Source organism: Camelus ferus, chromosome X (assembly GCF_009834535.1).
Source record: "Camelus ferus isolate YT-003-E chromosome X, BCGSAC_Cfer_1.0, whole genome shotgun sequence".
Lineage (NCBI taxonomy): Eukaryota > Metazoa > Chordata > Mammalia > Artiodactyla > Camelidae > Camelus > Camelus ferus.
Window position 1 is genome coordinate 2437693 of NC_045732.1, and position 16667 is coordinate 2454359.

Genomic DNA, 16667 nt, shown 5'->3' on the forward strand with positions numbered 1-16667 from the left:
GGCAAAGGAGGTCTGGCGCTGGTTTGCTTGGTCTCCCCCCTCCAACTGAGAGGCCAGCGGGATGGAGGGGGAGCCTCCAAGGCTGGGATCTGTACATAGCAGCCCTTGACTGACAGAGCTAAGTTAAACGGGCACATAGGGACCCCCGACACCCAGCCTGAGACGCGGGCCAGTAGCTGCGTTCAGGGCCAGGCTGCCCAAGCCAGGTGGAGGATGGGTGTGGCTGCACTGAGGCAGCCCCGGGGGACTGCAAGGTGCTGCGCGCCGTGACTGTGGGTGTACAGGGCGGAACAACCTTGGCCCGCTATAAAACAACATGGTTGGTGTGCCCTGGGAAGAAGGGTGCATACCCCATCACTGAAAACCCACAGAAAGTTTTTGGGGGAAGAGATGCTGGGCTCAGGCACAGCCGCCGTATCCTCCAGCACTTAGCATCCATGCAGAGGCGGGGGCGAATCCTGTATCCGCACCTAAGGGCTCAGCAGCCTCAAAGGCCAGACTGCGACTTGTCTACAGCCCAAGGCAGATAGGACCCTTCCATCCTGGTCCCTCAGAGATCTTGCTCCGCAAAGACAAACAAGGAGCTGAGTTTTGGCCCGGAGCAGGGACAAGGCTGTCCCTCGGTCTTCCCCGGAGCGCCGACCTGAGGCAGAACACGCAGCCGCACTGAGCAGTGGCACTACCAGCGCCGGGAGAGGGAAGGCGGCTCCCCGCCTTTCAGGCAGGAACACAGCCCCGACTGCGGTGCTGGGAGGGGGTGCGACCCACTCTCCTACCAGGCCAGTCTGCAACATCTGACAGCAGCATCGGGAGGGGCAGTGACCCACCCGCCCACAGCAAAGGAGAGCTGCATCTGACCCAGTGTTGGGAGGAGGCGCGATCTGCTTGCCAACAGGTACTGAGAGCAACACAGAAGAGGGTGCCAATGGAGGGCCTCTGGAAACAGCAAGCTGAACTTCCAAAACAGGACGAAGACAGAAAGACTTCACATTAAAAGCACACAGACTCCAGGAGAACACGGACACCCCACCCTCCTCCTTTTTTTTTTTTTTTAATCTGTTTTTACCTGTTCTATTTTCTATTACCTTCTTAATTTTTACTTCTTAATTCATTTCTATTTCTCTTGGGTTTTGGTGTCCTGTTATTGATTAGACACAGGTTTCAAATACATCTTTTCCCCTTTTTTTTAAAGGTTTTAAAAGGACGTCTCAACCCGGTTGATATTCTGCTTCAACTTGTTCTTCTAATACTCTTTATAAACTGTTTTCAAACCTTCTTTCTCCCTTCTTTTAAAATTCTTTCTCTCTCTCCCTTATGTTTCCTTTTCTTCCTAAGTCTTATACCTAAATAGGCTTTAGGTAGTTAAACTACTTAAGGACCACAATAGATAACTGATACTCCATAAACCACAGTGCCAGAGAGGTATGAGCAAGATGAAGAAGCAGAGAAACATTTCCCAATTAAAATAACAAGAGAAATCCCCTGAAAGAAAGATCAATGAAATAGATATCGATAGCCTAGTAGATCAACGATTTCAAAAAAGGAGTGATCAAAGTGCTGAAGGAATTAAAAGAGATAGTGTTTAGAGATATAAAATATGTCAAAAATGAAATTGAAGCTATAAAGAAGAGCCAAGTAGAATGGGTAAACTCATTGGCTGAGATAAGGAATGATCTAATAGCTGTACAAAGCTGACTGGATAATGCAGAGGAACGAATTAGTGTCCTAGAAGACAGGACAATAGAAAGCACACATTCAGAAGAGCTACAAGAGAAACAAATAAAAAATAATGAAAATAGAATAAGGGACCTATGGGATAATATAAAGCATCCCAATCTTCACATAATAGGGGTCCCAAAGGGGAAGAAAGATCAAAGGGGATTGAAAAGGTTTTTGAAGAAATCATGACTGAAAAGTTCCCAAACTTAAAGAAGGAATCAGATATCCAAGTACAGGAAGCTCAGAGGGTCCCAAACAGAAAGAAGCCAAATAAACCCACACCAAGACATATCATAATCAAGATGGCCAGAATCAAGGATAAAGAAATGATTCTAAAGGCATCAAGAGAAAAGCAAAGAGTAAGTTACAATGGAACCCCCATAAGGTTCTCAGCTGATTTCTCTACACAAACACTACAGGCCAGATGGAGTGGCAAGATATATTCAACGTCCTGAATGAAAAAAAGATGCAGCCTAGGATACTTTATCCAGCAAGGCTATCCTTTAGGATAGAAGGAGAAATAAAGAATTTCACAGACAAGAAAAACTGCAGGAGTTTAGCAACACTAAACCCATGCTAAAAGAAATATTGAAAGGGCTATTCTAAATAGAAAAGCAGCAGGATGCTACAGAAATGAGAAACTCACAACTGGAAAGGTGAGAACTCACGAATTACAAATAAACACAAAATTATAAAAGAAGACATACAAGTCACTGAGAGTGGGAGAGGGAGGCAGGTAAATATAGAAGAGATATATTTTTCCTATTTTAAATTTTTTTAACTGTAGGATGGGTTTGAGATCATGTTACTATCAGTTTAATAAAAACAGTTATAGTAATGCGTTAATAGATTTACGAAGAAGGGTAACCACAAGACAAAAACTTACAAGGGATTCACAAAAACTAAATAAAATCCATGATAAGACAAAGGAAAATTACCAAATCACAAAAGGAAGAAGAAAGGAACAAAGAGGAAATACCAAATCAACTGCAAAGAGAAGTTCAAAATGACAATAAACACACATCTATCATTAATTACTGTAAATGTTAATGGACTAAATGCTCCAGTCAAAAGACACAGAGTGGCAGACTGGATAAGAAAGCAAGAACCTTCAATAAGCTGCATGCAAGACACCCACTTTAGGGAGAAGGACACATATAGATTGAGAGTGAAAGGGTGGAAAAGGATATTCCATGCAAATGGAAAAGCCAAAGAAGCAGGTTTTGCAGTTCATTTCAGACAAAATGGACTTTAAAACAAAGGCCATAAAGAAAGATAAAGAAGGACATTATATAATGATTAAAGGAGTGATACAAGATGAGGATATTACACTCGTTAATATGTATGCACCCAATATAGGTGGACCTAAGTACAAAAAACAATTACTAACAGAGATAAAGGGGGGTATTGAGGGGAATACAATCATAGTTGGAGATTTTAACACTGCATTAACATCACTAGGCAGATCTTCCAGACAGAAAATAACAAGGCAACAGAGAAATTAAATACTACAATAGAAAAACTAGATTTGGTGGATAATTTCAGAGCATTACCTCCCCCAAAAATAGGATAAGGATTGTTTTCAAGTGCACATGGAACATTTTCCAGGATTGATCATGTACTTGGGCACAAAAGAAACCTCAACAATTTTAAGAAGATAGAAGTTGTCTCAAGCATCTATACTGGCCACAATGCCATAAAACTGGAAATCAACAACAGAGAAACAAAAGAGAAAAAAAGGAAAGCATGGAGATTAAACAGTATGTTATTGAAAAACCAATGGGTCATTGAGGAAATCAAAGCTGAAATTAAAAAATACCTTGAGACAAATGATAGTGAAAGTACAACCTCTCAAAATCTATGGGACACAGCAAAGGCAGTGCTAAGAGGGAAGTTTATAGCGATACAGGCCTTTCTCAAAAAAGAAGAACAATCTCAAATAAACAATTTGACCCAGCAGCTGAATGAATTAGAAAAAGAAGAACAAAAAGCCCCAAAAGGCAGCAGAAGGAAGGAAATAATAAGGATCAGAGAGGAAATAAATACAATAGAGATTAATAAGACCATAGAAAAAATCAACCAAACCAAAAGCTGGTTTTTTGACAAAGTAAATAAAATCGACAAACCTCTGGCCAAACTCACAAAGAAGAAAAAAAAGAGAGCACAAATTAGCAAACTAAGAAAGGAAAACGGACAAATTACAACAAATAAAATAGAAACACAGAATATCATACGAGAATAGTATGAAAAACTATATGGAAATAATTGGATAATCTAGAGGAGATGGACAAGTTTCTGGAAACATACTGTCCACCAAGACTGAATCAAGAAGAAACTGACCACTTAAACAATCCGATCACTAGAAAGGAAATAGAAATAGCAATTAAAAACCTTCCTACAAACAGAAGTCCAGGACCGGACGGCTTCACCAGGGAATTATACCAAACGTACAAAGAAGAACTCATACTAGTACTTCTCAAACTCTTCCGGAAGACTGAAAAGGAGGGAATACTCCCAAATTCATTCTATGAAGCCATCATCACCCTGAATCCAAAACCAGGCAAAGACACTACAAAAAAAGAGAATTATAGGCCAATATCACTGATGAACATAGACACCAAAATTTTAGCAAATACAATCCAACAACACATAAAACAGATTATACATCATGACCAAGTGGGGTTCATCCCAGGGACACAAGGGTGGTTCAACATACGCAAATCAATCAATGTAATACATTCACATCAACAAGAGAAAGGACAAAACCTACATGAGCCTCTCAATACATGCAGAAAAAGCATTTGATAAAATTCAACACCCATTTATGATAAAAACTCTCGCCAAAGTGGGTATAGAGGGAACATATCTCAACATCATAAAAGCTATATGTGACAAACCTACAGCCAGCATAGTACTCAATGGTGAAAAACTCAAAAATCTTCCCACTAAAATCTGGGACAAGACAAGGATGCCCACTATAACCACTCCTATTCAACAGTCTTGGAAGTCCTAGCCACAGCAATCAGGCAAGAGAGAGAAATAAAAGGGATCCAAATTGGAAAAGAAGAGGTAAAAGTGTCACTATATGCCGATGCCATGTTACTATATATAGAAAACCCTAAAATTTCCACACAAAAACTACTAGAGCTGATTGAAGAAATCAGCAAGTTAGCAGGTTACAAAACTAACGTTCAAAATCAGTTGCATTTCTTTACACTAATGATGAATCAACAGAAAAAGAAAGTAAAGGAACAATCCCCTTTAAAATAGCACCCAAACTAATAAAATATCTAGGAATAAATCTAACCAAGGAGGTGAAAGAATTATACACAGGAAGTTATAAACCACTGATGAAGGAAATTAAAGAAGACTTTAAAAAATGGAAAGATATCCCATGCTCTTGTATTGGAAGTATCAATATTGTTAAAATGGTCACACTACCCAAGGCAATCTACAGATTTAATGCAATCCCTATCAAATTACCCAGGACATATTTCCCAGAACTAGAACAAATCATAATAAAATTTATATGAAACCATCAAAGGCCTAGAATTGCCAAAGCATTACTGAAGAGAAAGAAAGAGGCTGGAGGAATAACTCTTCCAGACTTCAGAGTATACTATAGAGCTACAGTCATCAAGACAGCATGGTATTTGTACCAAAACAGACATATAGACCAATGGAACAGAATAGAGAGCCCAGAAATGAACCCACAAACTTTTGGTCAACTAATCTTCGACAAAGGAGGCAAGAATATACAATGGAATAAGGACAGTCTCTTCAGCAAACGGTATTGGGAAAACTGGACAGCAGAATGTAAAGCAATGAAGCTAGAACACTCCCTTGCACCATACACAAAAATCAACTCAAAATAGATCAAAGACTTAAACAGAAGACAAGATACAATAAACCTCCTAGAGGAAAACGTTGGCAAAACATTATCTGACATACATTTCAAAAATTTTCTCCTAGAAGAAATAAAAGTAAGAATTAACAAATGGGACCTAATGAAACTTACAAGCTTCTGCACAGCAAAGGAAACCAGAAGTAAAAGAAAAAGACAACCTACGGAATGGCTGAAAATTTTTGCAAATGAAACCGACAAAGGCTTGATCTCCAGAATATACAAGCAGCTCATATGACTCAATAAGAAAAAAAGCAAACAACCCAATCCAAAAATGGGCAGAAGACCTAAACAAGCAATTCTCCAAGGAAGACATACAAATGATCAAAAGGCACATGAAAAACTGCTCAATATCACTAATTATCAGAGAAATGCGAATCAAAACTATAATGAGGTATCACCTCACACCAGTCAGAATGGCCGTCATTCAAAAATCCACAAATGACAAATGCTGGAGAGGCTGTGAAGAAAGGGGAACCCTCCTACACTGCTGGTGGGAATGCAGTTTGGTGCAGCCACTATGGAAAACAGTGTGGAGTTTCCTCAGAAGGCTAGGAATAGACTTACTGTATGATCCAGGAATCCCACTCCTGGGCTTATATCCAGAAGGAACCCTACTTCAGGATGACACCTGTACCCCAATGTTCATAGCAGCACTATTTACAATAGCCAAAACATGGAAACAGCCTAAATGTCCATCAACAGGTGACTGGATAAAGAAGTGTTGGTATATTTATACAATGGAATACTACTCAGCCATAAAAACCGACAACATAATGCCATTTGCAGCAACATGGATGCTCCTGGAGAATGTCATCCTAAGTGAAGTAAGCCAGAAAGAGAAAGAAAAATACCATATGTGATCGCTCATATGTGGAATCTAAATAACAAAAACAAAAACAGAGAAACAAACAAATACAAAGAGTAAATAAAGGACAGAAATAGACTCACAGACAGAGAATACAGGCTTGTGGTTAACAGGGGGGTGGAGGGTGGGAAGGGATAGACTGGGATTTCAAAATTGTAGAATAGACTTCTCTGTATAGCACAGGGAAATATACACAAAATATTATGAGAACTCACAGAGAAATAAATGTGACAAAGAATGTGTATATGTCCATGAAGGACTGAAAAATTGTGCTGAACTCTGGAATTTGACTGCTACATTGTAAAATGATTATAAATCAATAAAAAATGTTTTAAAAAAAAAGGAATAAAAAAAACTGAATTTTAAAATACCAAAACTTTCTTTGGCCTTAATTTTATCTCCTTGAGCTAATTAGGTCAGTCCTAGGTCATTGTTTGTTGTATTTACATTTCTGATCTTCAAGACAAAGACAGTCACTTCCAGTTCCCCAAAGAACTGGTTTGTCTCTTAGGCTCAATTGTATCTCCTTAATTTGCTTTACTGTATCAGTGAGAAGAGCTGTAAACAAAGAATTCCATGTTTTAAAACTTTAAGGTTTAATTTATCATGTCTTCAAAAGCTTGCAGAAGGCATTTAGTAAGATCTCTTTTCCTTGAGTTATTAGTTAAACCCAGGGTAAATCTCTAATTTTTTTTTTTTTTTAGCCCCTGAATATTAGTTTTTAGTTTTACTTTATATTGGATGGCTCATGCAACTCTGTTGGTTTCCTTTAGTTTGTTTAATTAATATTTTCTGAGGGACAGATATGTGCCCAGCCTTATAATACCAAGAAGGGGAAGCATTTTTCCATTGAAACACATCTATCCCACAAGATAATTAAGCAAAAGAGGTTTATATAAAGCCCACTTAAATATACCAATTTTACAAACTTTTGTCTCAATTTTATTAACTCTTATACCTTTAATTTTAATATTCATTAGGTCTAATCAATATTTCTTAGTTTTAGAAGGAGTGTCAGAAGCCTTTTTTTTAAATTTCTTGTCCAATTTATCTAATTTTATATAAAAGTCTCTGGGATCACCAATTTTGAGCCAAAGGACTTAGGCCCTTGTAAATTTTCATTTGATTAATTGGTCTGTTGCCCCAATCACTGATCAAGTATCTCAGTCTATATATATTTTTTTCCAGTCCTATAAATATATATATTTTAAACTGGGGTAAATAAAGCGGGCTTGTTTGAACTTTAATGTTGGGGACCAGTAGGTGATCTCTTAGGCCTTTTTTTTTTTTAACTTTACATAGTGTAGTATCAAAACCTTGTATCTTAATCCAAAAATGTCCATTTTATTTATCCCATTCAAAATAACCATCTAAAAATATTTATCCATTTGGGATAAGTCCCTTTTTTTTTTCTCCTTAAGAAAAAATCTTTTGACATTTTTACAATTCCTTCTTTCAGTTACTCAACCTAATTAACATTAAATATTGTAATGTTTTTATTAGCATCTCTAAAACCATTGAGGGGAAAGGGAAAAGACAAATGTAGCTTTCCAAACCGGTCTTTTCCCTCTTTTAAACTAAGTTCTTAGGTTAACCATTAGATATATTTTTCCACCTTGAAACTTGATTGATTTTAATAGGTACCAATAAAACAGCTGTTTATAATGAGAGCTCTCTTAACTTTCACCAATTTAGAAGTTTTTCCAAATTAAATGATCCATTCTGTGGCGATCAATTAATATGTATATAGTGATTTTAAACCAATAAGATAAAGAGGCTTTTCCACATGAGAGTGGGGGTGTTGCCTAAATAAAATTCTAGTTTACTCCCCAAAAGGTAAAGGCCTTTGTGGCCCATGCTGATGTAACAAAGGTCAAAATGACAAAATGCCTGAGAATTAGTACAAAGAACCGCCGAGAGTCCCAATTTATTTGCTTGGCTGCCACATGCACACAATACTTGTACCCTTTGCATGGCAGAGTCCAAGGCTTCCTTTAAATAAAAGGAAACACATATATACATACACAAACACACACACACACACACATGAAACACCCAGAGAAGGACAAACATCTACATTTCAAGGACACAGGAAGAGAAATCCAAGTTCCCCCTAAAGGGGCTTTTGTTTTTATAAGGTCAGAATTCCAAAAAATGTTTTATCAGGCCTGGCTAGTTACTTTCAGAGTGAGATTGTTTTTTAAATTCCCAATTAAAGTTGTAAGTTTTGTAAGTAAATAAACCTGGCTGGGTTATTTGTTGGAGGCTGGCAGTCTGTCATTTCTTTTTCTTGTGTTTTGAAAGTTCTATTCCCCATTTTAAGGTCGGGTTGTCAGAATAAAATTGGTAGCAGGTTTTCCAGCAGGGACAACTGCATGGCATGAGGTCTTTGCTTCTACCACTCCTGCAAGTTTCTCAGTCACCCGAGAAAGCTGTTACCAGCCAGGAGAAGGGTCCCATTTTTGGAGATGAAAGGTTTCTCATAAGAGTTTTACTTTTATCCTGACAAAGTTAATGGAGGTAGCCAAATTGAGGAAAGCGTTAGACCAGCCTCTTACCTAACCACTCAGTTCAGACCCCAGTATCTTTCAACTGGGCCCCACTCGGGACGTCTCCACTGAGTGGGTATTTCCTGGTATCTTTCAACCAGACCCCACCCAGCATGTGTCCACTGGGTGGGTATTTACCCCCAGTATTTCTCAACTGGAGGGCCAGGTACCTGGATACACCGCAAAATAAAACTCAGGATCATCAACCAATACGGGAGATCTGGGAACCAGGAGAGACCCACTCAAATTCATCTGGACTCCGCGAGGAGGCGGATGGGCACAAAGGGCCACTACTGGTACCAAGGCTCCGGTTCCTCGTAGAGTTCAGGCGAAGGAGAGAAGTCTGCTCTGGGTCTCTTCGTGGTCGCCAAAACTGTCAACTGAAATAAACACGCAGCCTAAAAGTTAAGTTATGTTTTATTTGGTGGGAGGACTCGAGCCGGGATGACAGCCTCTCAGATCGCTCTGAGGGACTGCTCTGAAGAGGTAGGGGAGGAAGCTAGGATATATAGGAGCTTTACAACAAAGACCAGGTAGTTGGAACAATAAAAGATTACTTGTTATCTAAAGAAAACCAGGCATCTCAAGTTAAAGAATTTAGTGCTTTTCTATGTATGGGAGGAAGCAAACATTTGGGCTCACTGAATCCATTCCTTTGACAAGCACCTAGCTACCTAGGGCCAGTATCCTGTCCTTTCTTATTCTGAGTCCGCTCAGGGTGCACCATTGTGAGTGGCTGCAGAGGCTGGGCTACAGGCCTGTCCCCACTGGTGGGTGGTGGCAGCTACTGATGACTTGGTGTCAGCATTCTTTGTTTACTGATATGGTTGCAGTATTTTCACTCACATTGCAGTATTTTTGTTCACAATACCATGTGATAGAGTCCTGGGAAGGAAAGGCAAAACAATGAGCCAGAGATTAATGTGTCAGGGACTATAAGCATGAGAGTTAGGCATAAAATATGCCCAGAGTCCCCCATCCGTCCAGGCTACTTGGGAGGTGGCCAGAATGCCAAATCCAATATGAATATGATTAGCAGAAAAATATCCTTTTTGGTCCCAATCTTAGGCTCTATAGTTAAAAAGTCGGGCTCCACGGGGATTGGGTGCCCTGCAAGGGACCCAAGAGACGGATTGACTATGAGGACTCCGTTCTTTAGACATATGACAGTGAGCAACAGGCAGAGTGAAGGCTGCAGAAGTTGTTTGATTAATGTCAAAAGCTGCAGTAAAAATGAAAGTTAAATTAGCATGTTTTGTGCCGGTCTTAGGTAAACAGTACAAATAAGTACAGGTTTTACCATGTAAGCAAAAGGATGAAGGGACATTAGACACACAAATCGGGTGGGGGGGGGAAGAGGAGATAAAAGAAGCCGTTTTATTTAGCATCTTCCAATCACTATTTTCTAACAGGTGACTCTGAGGAGCAAGCCAGACTCCTCCAGTCCATTGAGTATCGTTAGTGCTGAGTAGGGGGTCTGCATCCCACCAAGTGACTGGCCGGAAAACTGGAGGGTCAATAATACGGGCCCAATACAGATGGGCCCCTGTCATTAAAGGAAGCGACAGAAAGAGTAAAAGAAACAACAATACCTGAGCTGATGTATGAGAAATTACTGTTTGATATGCCAGAAACCTGTATTTTGGAGTGTGAGGCACTTTTGCCTCCCTCAGGACCTTAGAGGCCTGAGAATCTAATTTCTTTATCTGGCCCCAAGATATGTTAATTGCTTCCCGGGTGGAGGCTGCTATCCAGGGTGTTGCAGAGTCAATCTGTCTTTTCCATTTGGCAGGGCTTGATCCTGTTGGCTTCATTGGCTTTGATCTTTGTTGTCCTTTCTGATTTAGATTTTTTATTTCCTCTGTGAGCTGCAGGTCTAGAGTCAGGTGACTCTGGTTGCTCCAATCCATGGGATGGCTTGATAAAGGGTTTGAGATGATGAACAGGTAGCCACCTGAGGCCTGAAGGAGAAAGAACACAAGCATAGCCTCACCCCCAGGTTAGCAATTCAAAAGGGCCCTCCTAGTTTGGTGACTCTAGGGCTATATCTTTGATAAGAACTTTAGCTTTTGGGCTATTCTCTGAATGCTGCATAAAGTGCCTTTCTGCTGCCGATAAACCTTGGGCATCACAGTTAAGAAAATTTAGGGTGTACAATGCTTTATTCAAAGATTCTGCTGGGGGTGTCCCTGGTGGGTTCCCCCTTTTTTGTTTTAACAATTGTTTTAAGGTACAATGAGACTGTTCAAAAATGGCCTGACCTGTGGGATTATAAGGAATTCCAGTAATATGTTGAATTTTCCAATCTTGACAGAATAGTTTAAATTTTTGAGATGTATAGCCAGGACCATTGTCCATCTTAATCTGTTGAGGCTTACCCATATAGGCAAAAGAGAGAAGATGTTTGATAATATATTAATTTGTTTCCCAGTATGCAGGGAGGCTGAGACAAAATGAGAAAAAGTATCAATGGAGACCTGTAGATATTTCAATTTTCCAAAGAAGGGGACTTGCGTGATGTCCATTTGCCATACCTGATTAGGGGATAAGCCTCTGGGGTTGATGCCCCTTGATGGTTGACTGCTGGCTATTCATTGACAGTCAGGATAGGCAGCAATGATTTGTTTAGCCTGTGCCTTGGTGAGATGAAACTGTTTGATGAGGGATTTATAATTTTGGTGAAAAAACTCATGAGAATGTTGCATAGCCTTAGAGGCCTGGCTAAAGCCAACAAATTGATCAGCAATTTCATTTCCTAATGTCAAAGGACCAGGCAGATTACTATGAGAGCGAATATGGGTGATAAATAAAGGGTGTTGTCACTTATCAATGAGGGATTAAAGAGAAAGGAAAAGAGAAAGTAGGTTTTGATTATTTAAGTCTTTGACAATAGCTTCCTCTATATGCTGCACTACATAAATCTGTGTCAGCAACCATATTGAGGGGTTGGGAAGAAAAGCGTTGTAAAGCCATAATGGCAACTTTCAGTTCAGCCCTCTGGGTAGAGGGCTGCCCTGAAGTGACAAACTTTTTCCAGTTTTTATCAAGCCATACAACGACCGATTTAGTTGTGTTTTCCAGTACCATCAATAAAGACTGTAAGAGCACCTGGAATAGGGGAATGTATTACCTTAGAAGGTAAAGTGATATTGAGTAAAGGTAATTGTTGTAAGAGTTTATCTGAGGGCAAAGAGTAAGTAAATTGTGCCATGAAGTCAGCCAAAGCTGTCTGAAATTCCAAAGATTGTGAGACTAAATGGTTAGTTTTCCAGTGAAATTCCAGGGAAGATAACATCAGGATCATAACCAGTTAGTTGTTGACAGCGAAGTCATTTGAAGAACAAATTTGTAAGCTGTTGAGTACAAGCTGTTAAAGATTTTTTAAAGGGATGAGGTAGGAAAAGCCATTCAAGACAACTTAATCCATTAATCAGCTGTCCCAAGAGACCTGTGGGAGAGTGAAGGGTTGGAAAAAGAAATAGATAAACAGGGTTTCCAATTTGTTGACCAGAAAACTGCTTTTGCAACAAGACTTGCTCCACAAGTGTGACTTCTTGTAAAGCTTCTGGAGTTAGTGCTTGTGGGGAGTCCAAAGCAGGGTTCATTTTAAAGTATTAAGCAAATGAGATAATTGACCTGTAAGGATGCCAAGAACTGGACAAATCCAGTTAATGGCCCCGAGAAATTTTTGAAAATCATTAAGAGTTTGTAGGTTTTCTGTCTGTAAATGAATAGGTTGAGGCCAGACAGTTCAGTGGAAAACAATGTAACCTAGATAGTTCCAAGGCTGTTCAATTTGTACTTTATCTGGAACTATCTTTAAACCAAAGGAAAGCCAAAGAGGATTGTAGGAAATTTATAAGTGGAGAGTAGTTGTGTCTGCAAAGGAGCTGCTAAAAGAATTCCATCCATATAATGACAAATTAGACAAGCAGGATGTTGAGAGCAAGTTGGAAGTAGAGCTTGAGGAACAAAATATTGAAAGATTTTGGGCTATTAATGATCCCTTGTGGAAGAACTCACCACTGGAAATGTGAAAGAGGGGCTTGATTATTTACAGTAGGTAGAGAGAAAGCAAAATGTTCTCTGTCTTATTCAGCTAAAGGAATGGTAAAAAAAAAAAAAAAAGCAGTCTTTTAAGTCAATTACAATTAAGGGCCAATCAGAAGGAAGCATGGAAGGGTTAGGGAGACCCAGCTGTAAGGCCCCCATCAGTTGAATGATTTCATTAATAGCTCTTAAGTCTTGTATTAATCTCCATTTGCCTGACTTTTTTTGGAATGGTGAATATAGGCATATTCCATGGACTCATAGCCAATTGTTCCTGAACTAATAATTTTGCTTGAGAGAGATGCTCCCCTTTCAGAGGCCACTGCTCAATCCAAATGGGTGTGGATGAAGTCCAGACCAGTGGAAGGGGAGGTATCTTAGCAGTGGCCCTTACCCAAAAGACTGTATAATGACTTTGCATTGTTTCAAAAAGTCTCTACCCCAGAGGGAGACTGGAATGGGTAACATAAAGGGTTGGATATAAGCGACTTGCCCCTTAGGGCCTGTGCATTTGAAAGAATTTTTACTTTGCATTGGCAGATTTGTTCCCCAACACCAGTAATGACTGATTGGCCTACAGATTTTTCCCATTGAGGAGGCCACTCGTGTTGCATGATAACAGAAACATCTGCCTCTGTATCTAATAATCCATGATTAGTTATGCCATTTAGATTTACTGGTAAAAGAGGCTGTTGAAACTCAATCCTTTTTGTCCAGTAGAGGGCTGCCACAGCTAAAGGATGACTAGTTATAGAGCTGGCAAATATCCCTTTAAGGGGAAGGAGCAGAAGTTTTGCAGGCTGAGTTTCAGGAGAGAGGCCATGAAGTCCGAACGATTGTAAAAGCACTTTCACTTCACCAGTAAAGTTAGAATCAAGTAATTGAGGTAAAACTAGAATGCCTTGCTGTGATATGTCTGAGCAGCCTATGATTAGACCCTGGGTCCCTTCAGGGGAAGGACCAGAGATTTTAGTAGAGGCAGAGTATATATAATCTTGTTTCTTAATAATTAATTCTGAGATAGACCATAAGTCCACTGCAGAGGCACTGCTGAAGGGGTTTCTGCAGGACTGAACTGAGGAGGCTGGGTCATAAAGACCTGTGTTTGAGCTGACCAGGCAGGATTGCTCAACTTGGGATTTGTGGCATGGGAGCTGGTGCCCCATTTCCTGTTTCCTGAAATCAGATTGCCATTCTTATCAAATTTAGAGTGGCATTGGTTTGCCCAATGTCTCCCTTTGCCTGCACTGAGGGCAGTCTTTGTTAGGTAATTTTTGAGGTGGACCTCCTTGCCCTCCCTTATTGGATTTGTGGCATTCCCTTTGAAAATGGCCAGGTTTACCACACTTAAAGCAGGTCACAGCAGAGGGTGATCTCATTAAAGCTGCAGGGACCTAAGCATGATGGGTTCAGTTTCCACATTTTGGCCAGCTCTTATATAATCGGCTGTAGTTTTGTTTTGAGTTCAAATACTGGCAACAGCTGCCTGGCAATCTGCATTAGCATTTTCATAAGCCAGCTGTTGTAAGAGCACTTTTGCTGCCTCCTGATTATCTACTTGGCAAGAGATGCTCTGTTCTAAGTGATTAATAAAATCAAGATAAGGTTCTGTGGAGCCTTGTTGAATGGTAACAAAGAAGCCACTAGCAGCTTTGGTATTGGGACTCTTACACCATGCCATGAGGGCAATATCAGTACATTGCCTAAAAGTCAGCCTATCCATATGGATCTGTTGCTGAGTATCAGCATAGTGACCTGTTCCTTCAAGCATTTCTACAGATCAATCAATACCAGCATTAGCATTACAAGTAGTTTGTAAGAGACAACCTACATGATATTCAGAAGACCAAACAGCAAATTGAGCAGGAGTTAAGACAGTTTTTACAAGAGCTCTCCAATCCCAAGGAGTCATAACATATGCATTTCCAACTGTATCGAGAATACCTTTAGTAAATGAACTCTGAGCCCCATTTTCCATAACACTAGCTTTTAGTTCCTTGAATACCGAGAAAGGGACAGCCTCATGCTTAACACCTTGCCCATGCCCTGCAATCACTGGGTAAGCATGTAACTCTCCCAAATGTAAGCCTTCTTTAAAACATTGTTCCATAGCAGTTTGCTTACAGTTGTAATCCTCAGGACGGGGAGAAGGAGGTGGTGGCAGCGGTAAACTGATCTCCTGTGAAAGAGGGGCAGATGGTGCAGAAAGGACCGGGGGAGATGTAGGAGGAGGAGAGGAAGGGAGAGAATGGGGTTCAGGTTCAGTGTAATTATTTTGCAAGGAAGAATACAAGGGACATAAAGCAGTGTGTGCAGAATAAATTTGAGTGTGCTCTTTCCTCCTAAATTTTTTGGAATAGTTTTGGAAGGATAGTTGCAAGTTCTTCTTTGTATGTTTTCATAGAATTATCCAGTGAAGCTATCTGGTTCTGGACTTTTGTTTGCAGGGATATATTGCTTATTTAGGTCTTCTGCCCATTTTTGGATTGTGTTCTTCATTTTTTCCTTATTGAGTTGTGTGTGCTGTTTATACATTCTGGAAATTTAGCCCTTGTCAGACCCATAATTTGCAAATATTTCCTCCCATTCCATAGATTGTCTTTTTGTTTTGTTTCTTTTGCTGTGCAAAAATTTGTAAGTTTAATTAGGCCCCTTTTGTTTATTTTTGCTTTTATTTCTTTTGCCTGAGTTCACTGCCCTAGAACATAGCTACAATTTATGGGAGATAATATTTTGCCTGTGTTTTCTTCTAGGAGGTATATAATGTCTTGTCTTATGTTTAAGTCTTTAAGCCATTTTGAGTTAATCTTTGTGTATGGTATGAGGTTCTAACTCCACTGATTTACATGCAGCTATCCGTTATTCCCAACACCACTTGCTGAAGAGGCTTTCTTCATTATATATTCTCACCTCCTTTGTTGAATATTAACTGACTGTAAGTGTGTGGGGTTATTCCTGGGCTCTCTATTCTGTTCCATTGATCCACATGTCTGTTTTTGTGCCAATACCATGCTGTTTTGATTATTGTAACTCTGTAGTATTGTTTGAAGTCTGGAAGAGTTATTCCTCCAGCTTCATTATTTTCATTCAGTATTGCTTTTGCAATTCTGGGTCTTTGTGATTTCATGTAAATTTTAGGATTATTTACCCTAGTTTTGTGAAAAATGCCCTGGGTAATTTGATGGGGATCACCTTAAACCTACAGATTGCTTTGGGTAGTATGGCCATTTTAACTGTATTAATTCTTCTAATCCAAGAGCATGGGATATCTTTCCACTTATTTAAATCATCTTTAATTTCCTTAATTAATGTTTGCTGTTCTCCACGTATAAATCTTTCACCTCCTTGGTCAGATTTATGTATAAATATTTCATATTTTTGGATGCTATTTTAAAAGTGATTTTTTTTTATTTTCTTTCTTTCTCTGATATTTTGTTGTTATTATACAGAAATGCAATTGATTTATGTATGTTAATCTTGTATCTTGCTACCTTGTTGAATCCTTTTATCAGCTCTAGAAGATTTGTATGGAGCCTTTAGGGTTTGCTATCTGTAGTATTATGTTATCCAAATGAAA

The 16667-nt window shown here is 39.5% G+C and overlaps 2 protein-coding genes across 2 annotated transcripts in view; one reads left to right on the top strand and one right to left on the bottom strand.

The window, feature by feature from the left end:
- Window positions 1-16667, top strand: part of LOC116662134 — a 382983-nt gene that overhangs the window by 77374 nt on the left and 288942 nt on the right. The window lies entirely within an intron of this gene.
- Window positions 9698-16667, bottom strand: part of LOC116662136 (endogenous retrovirus group K member 9 Env polyprotein-like) — a 77555-nt gene continuing 70585 nt past the window's right edge. Inside the window, exon 3 of the mRNA XM_032475460.1 lies at window positions 9698-11001. Within this exon, the coding sequence (XP_032331351.1) occupies window positions 10105-11001 (897 nt within the window). The 3' untranslated portion in view covers window positions 9698-10104. The remainder of the gene's footprint in view (window positions 11002-16667) is intronic.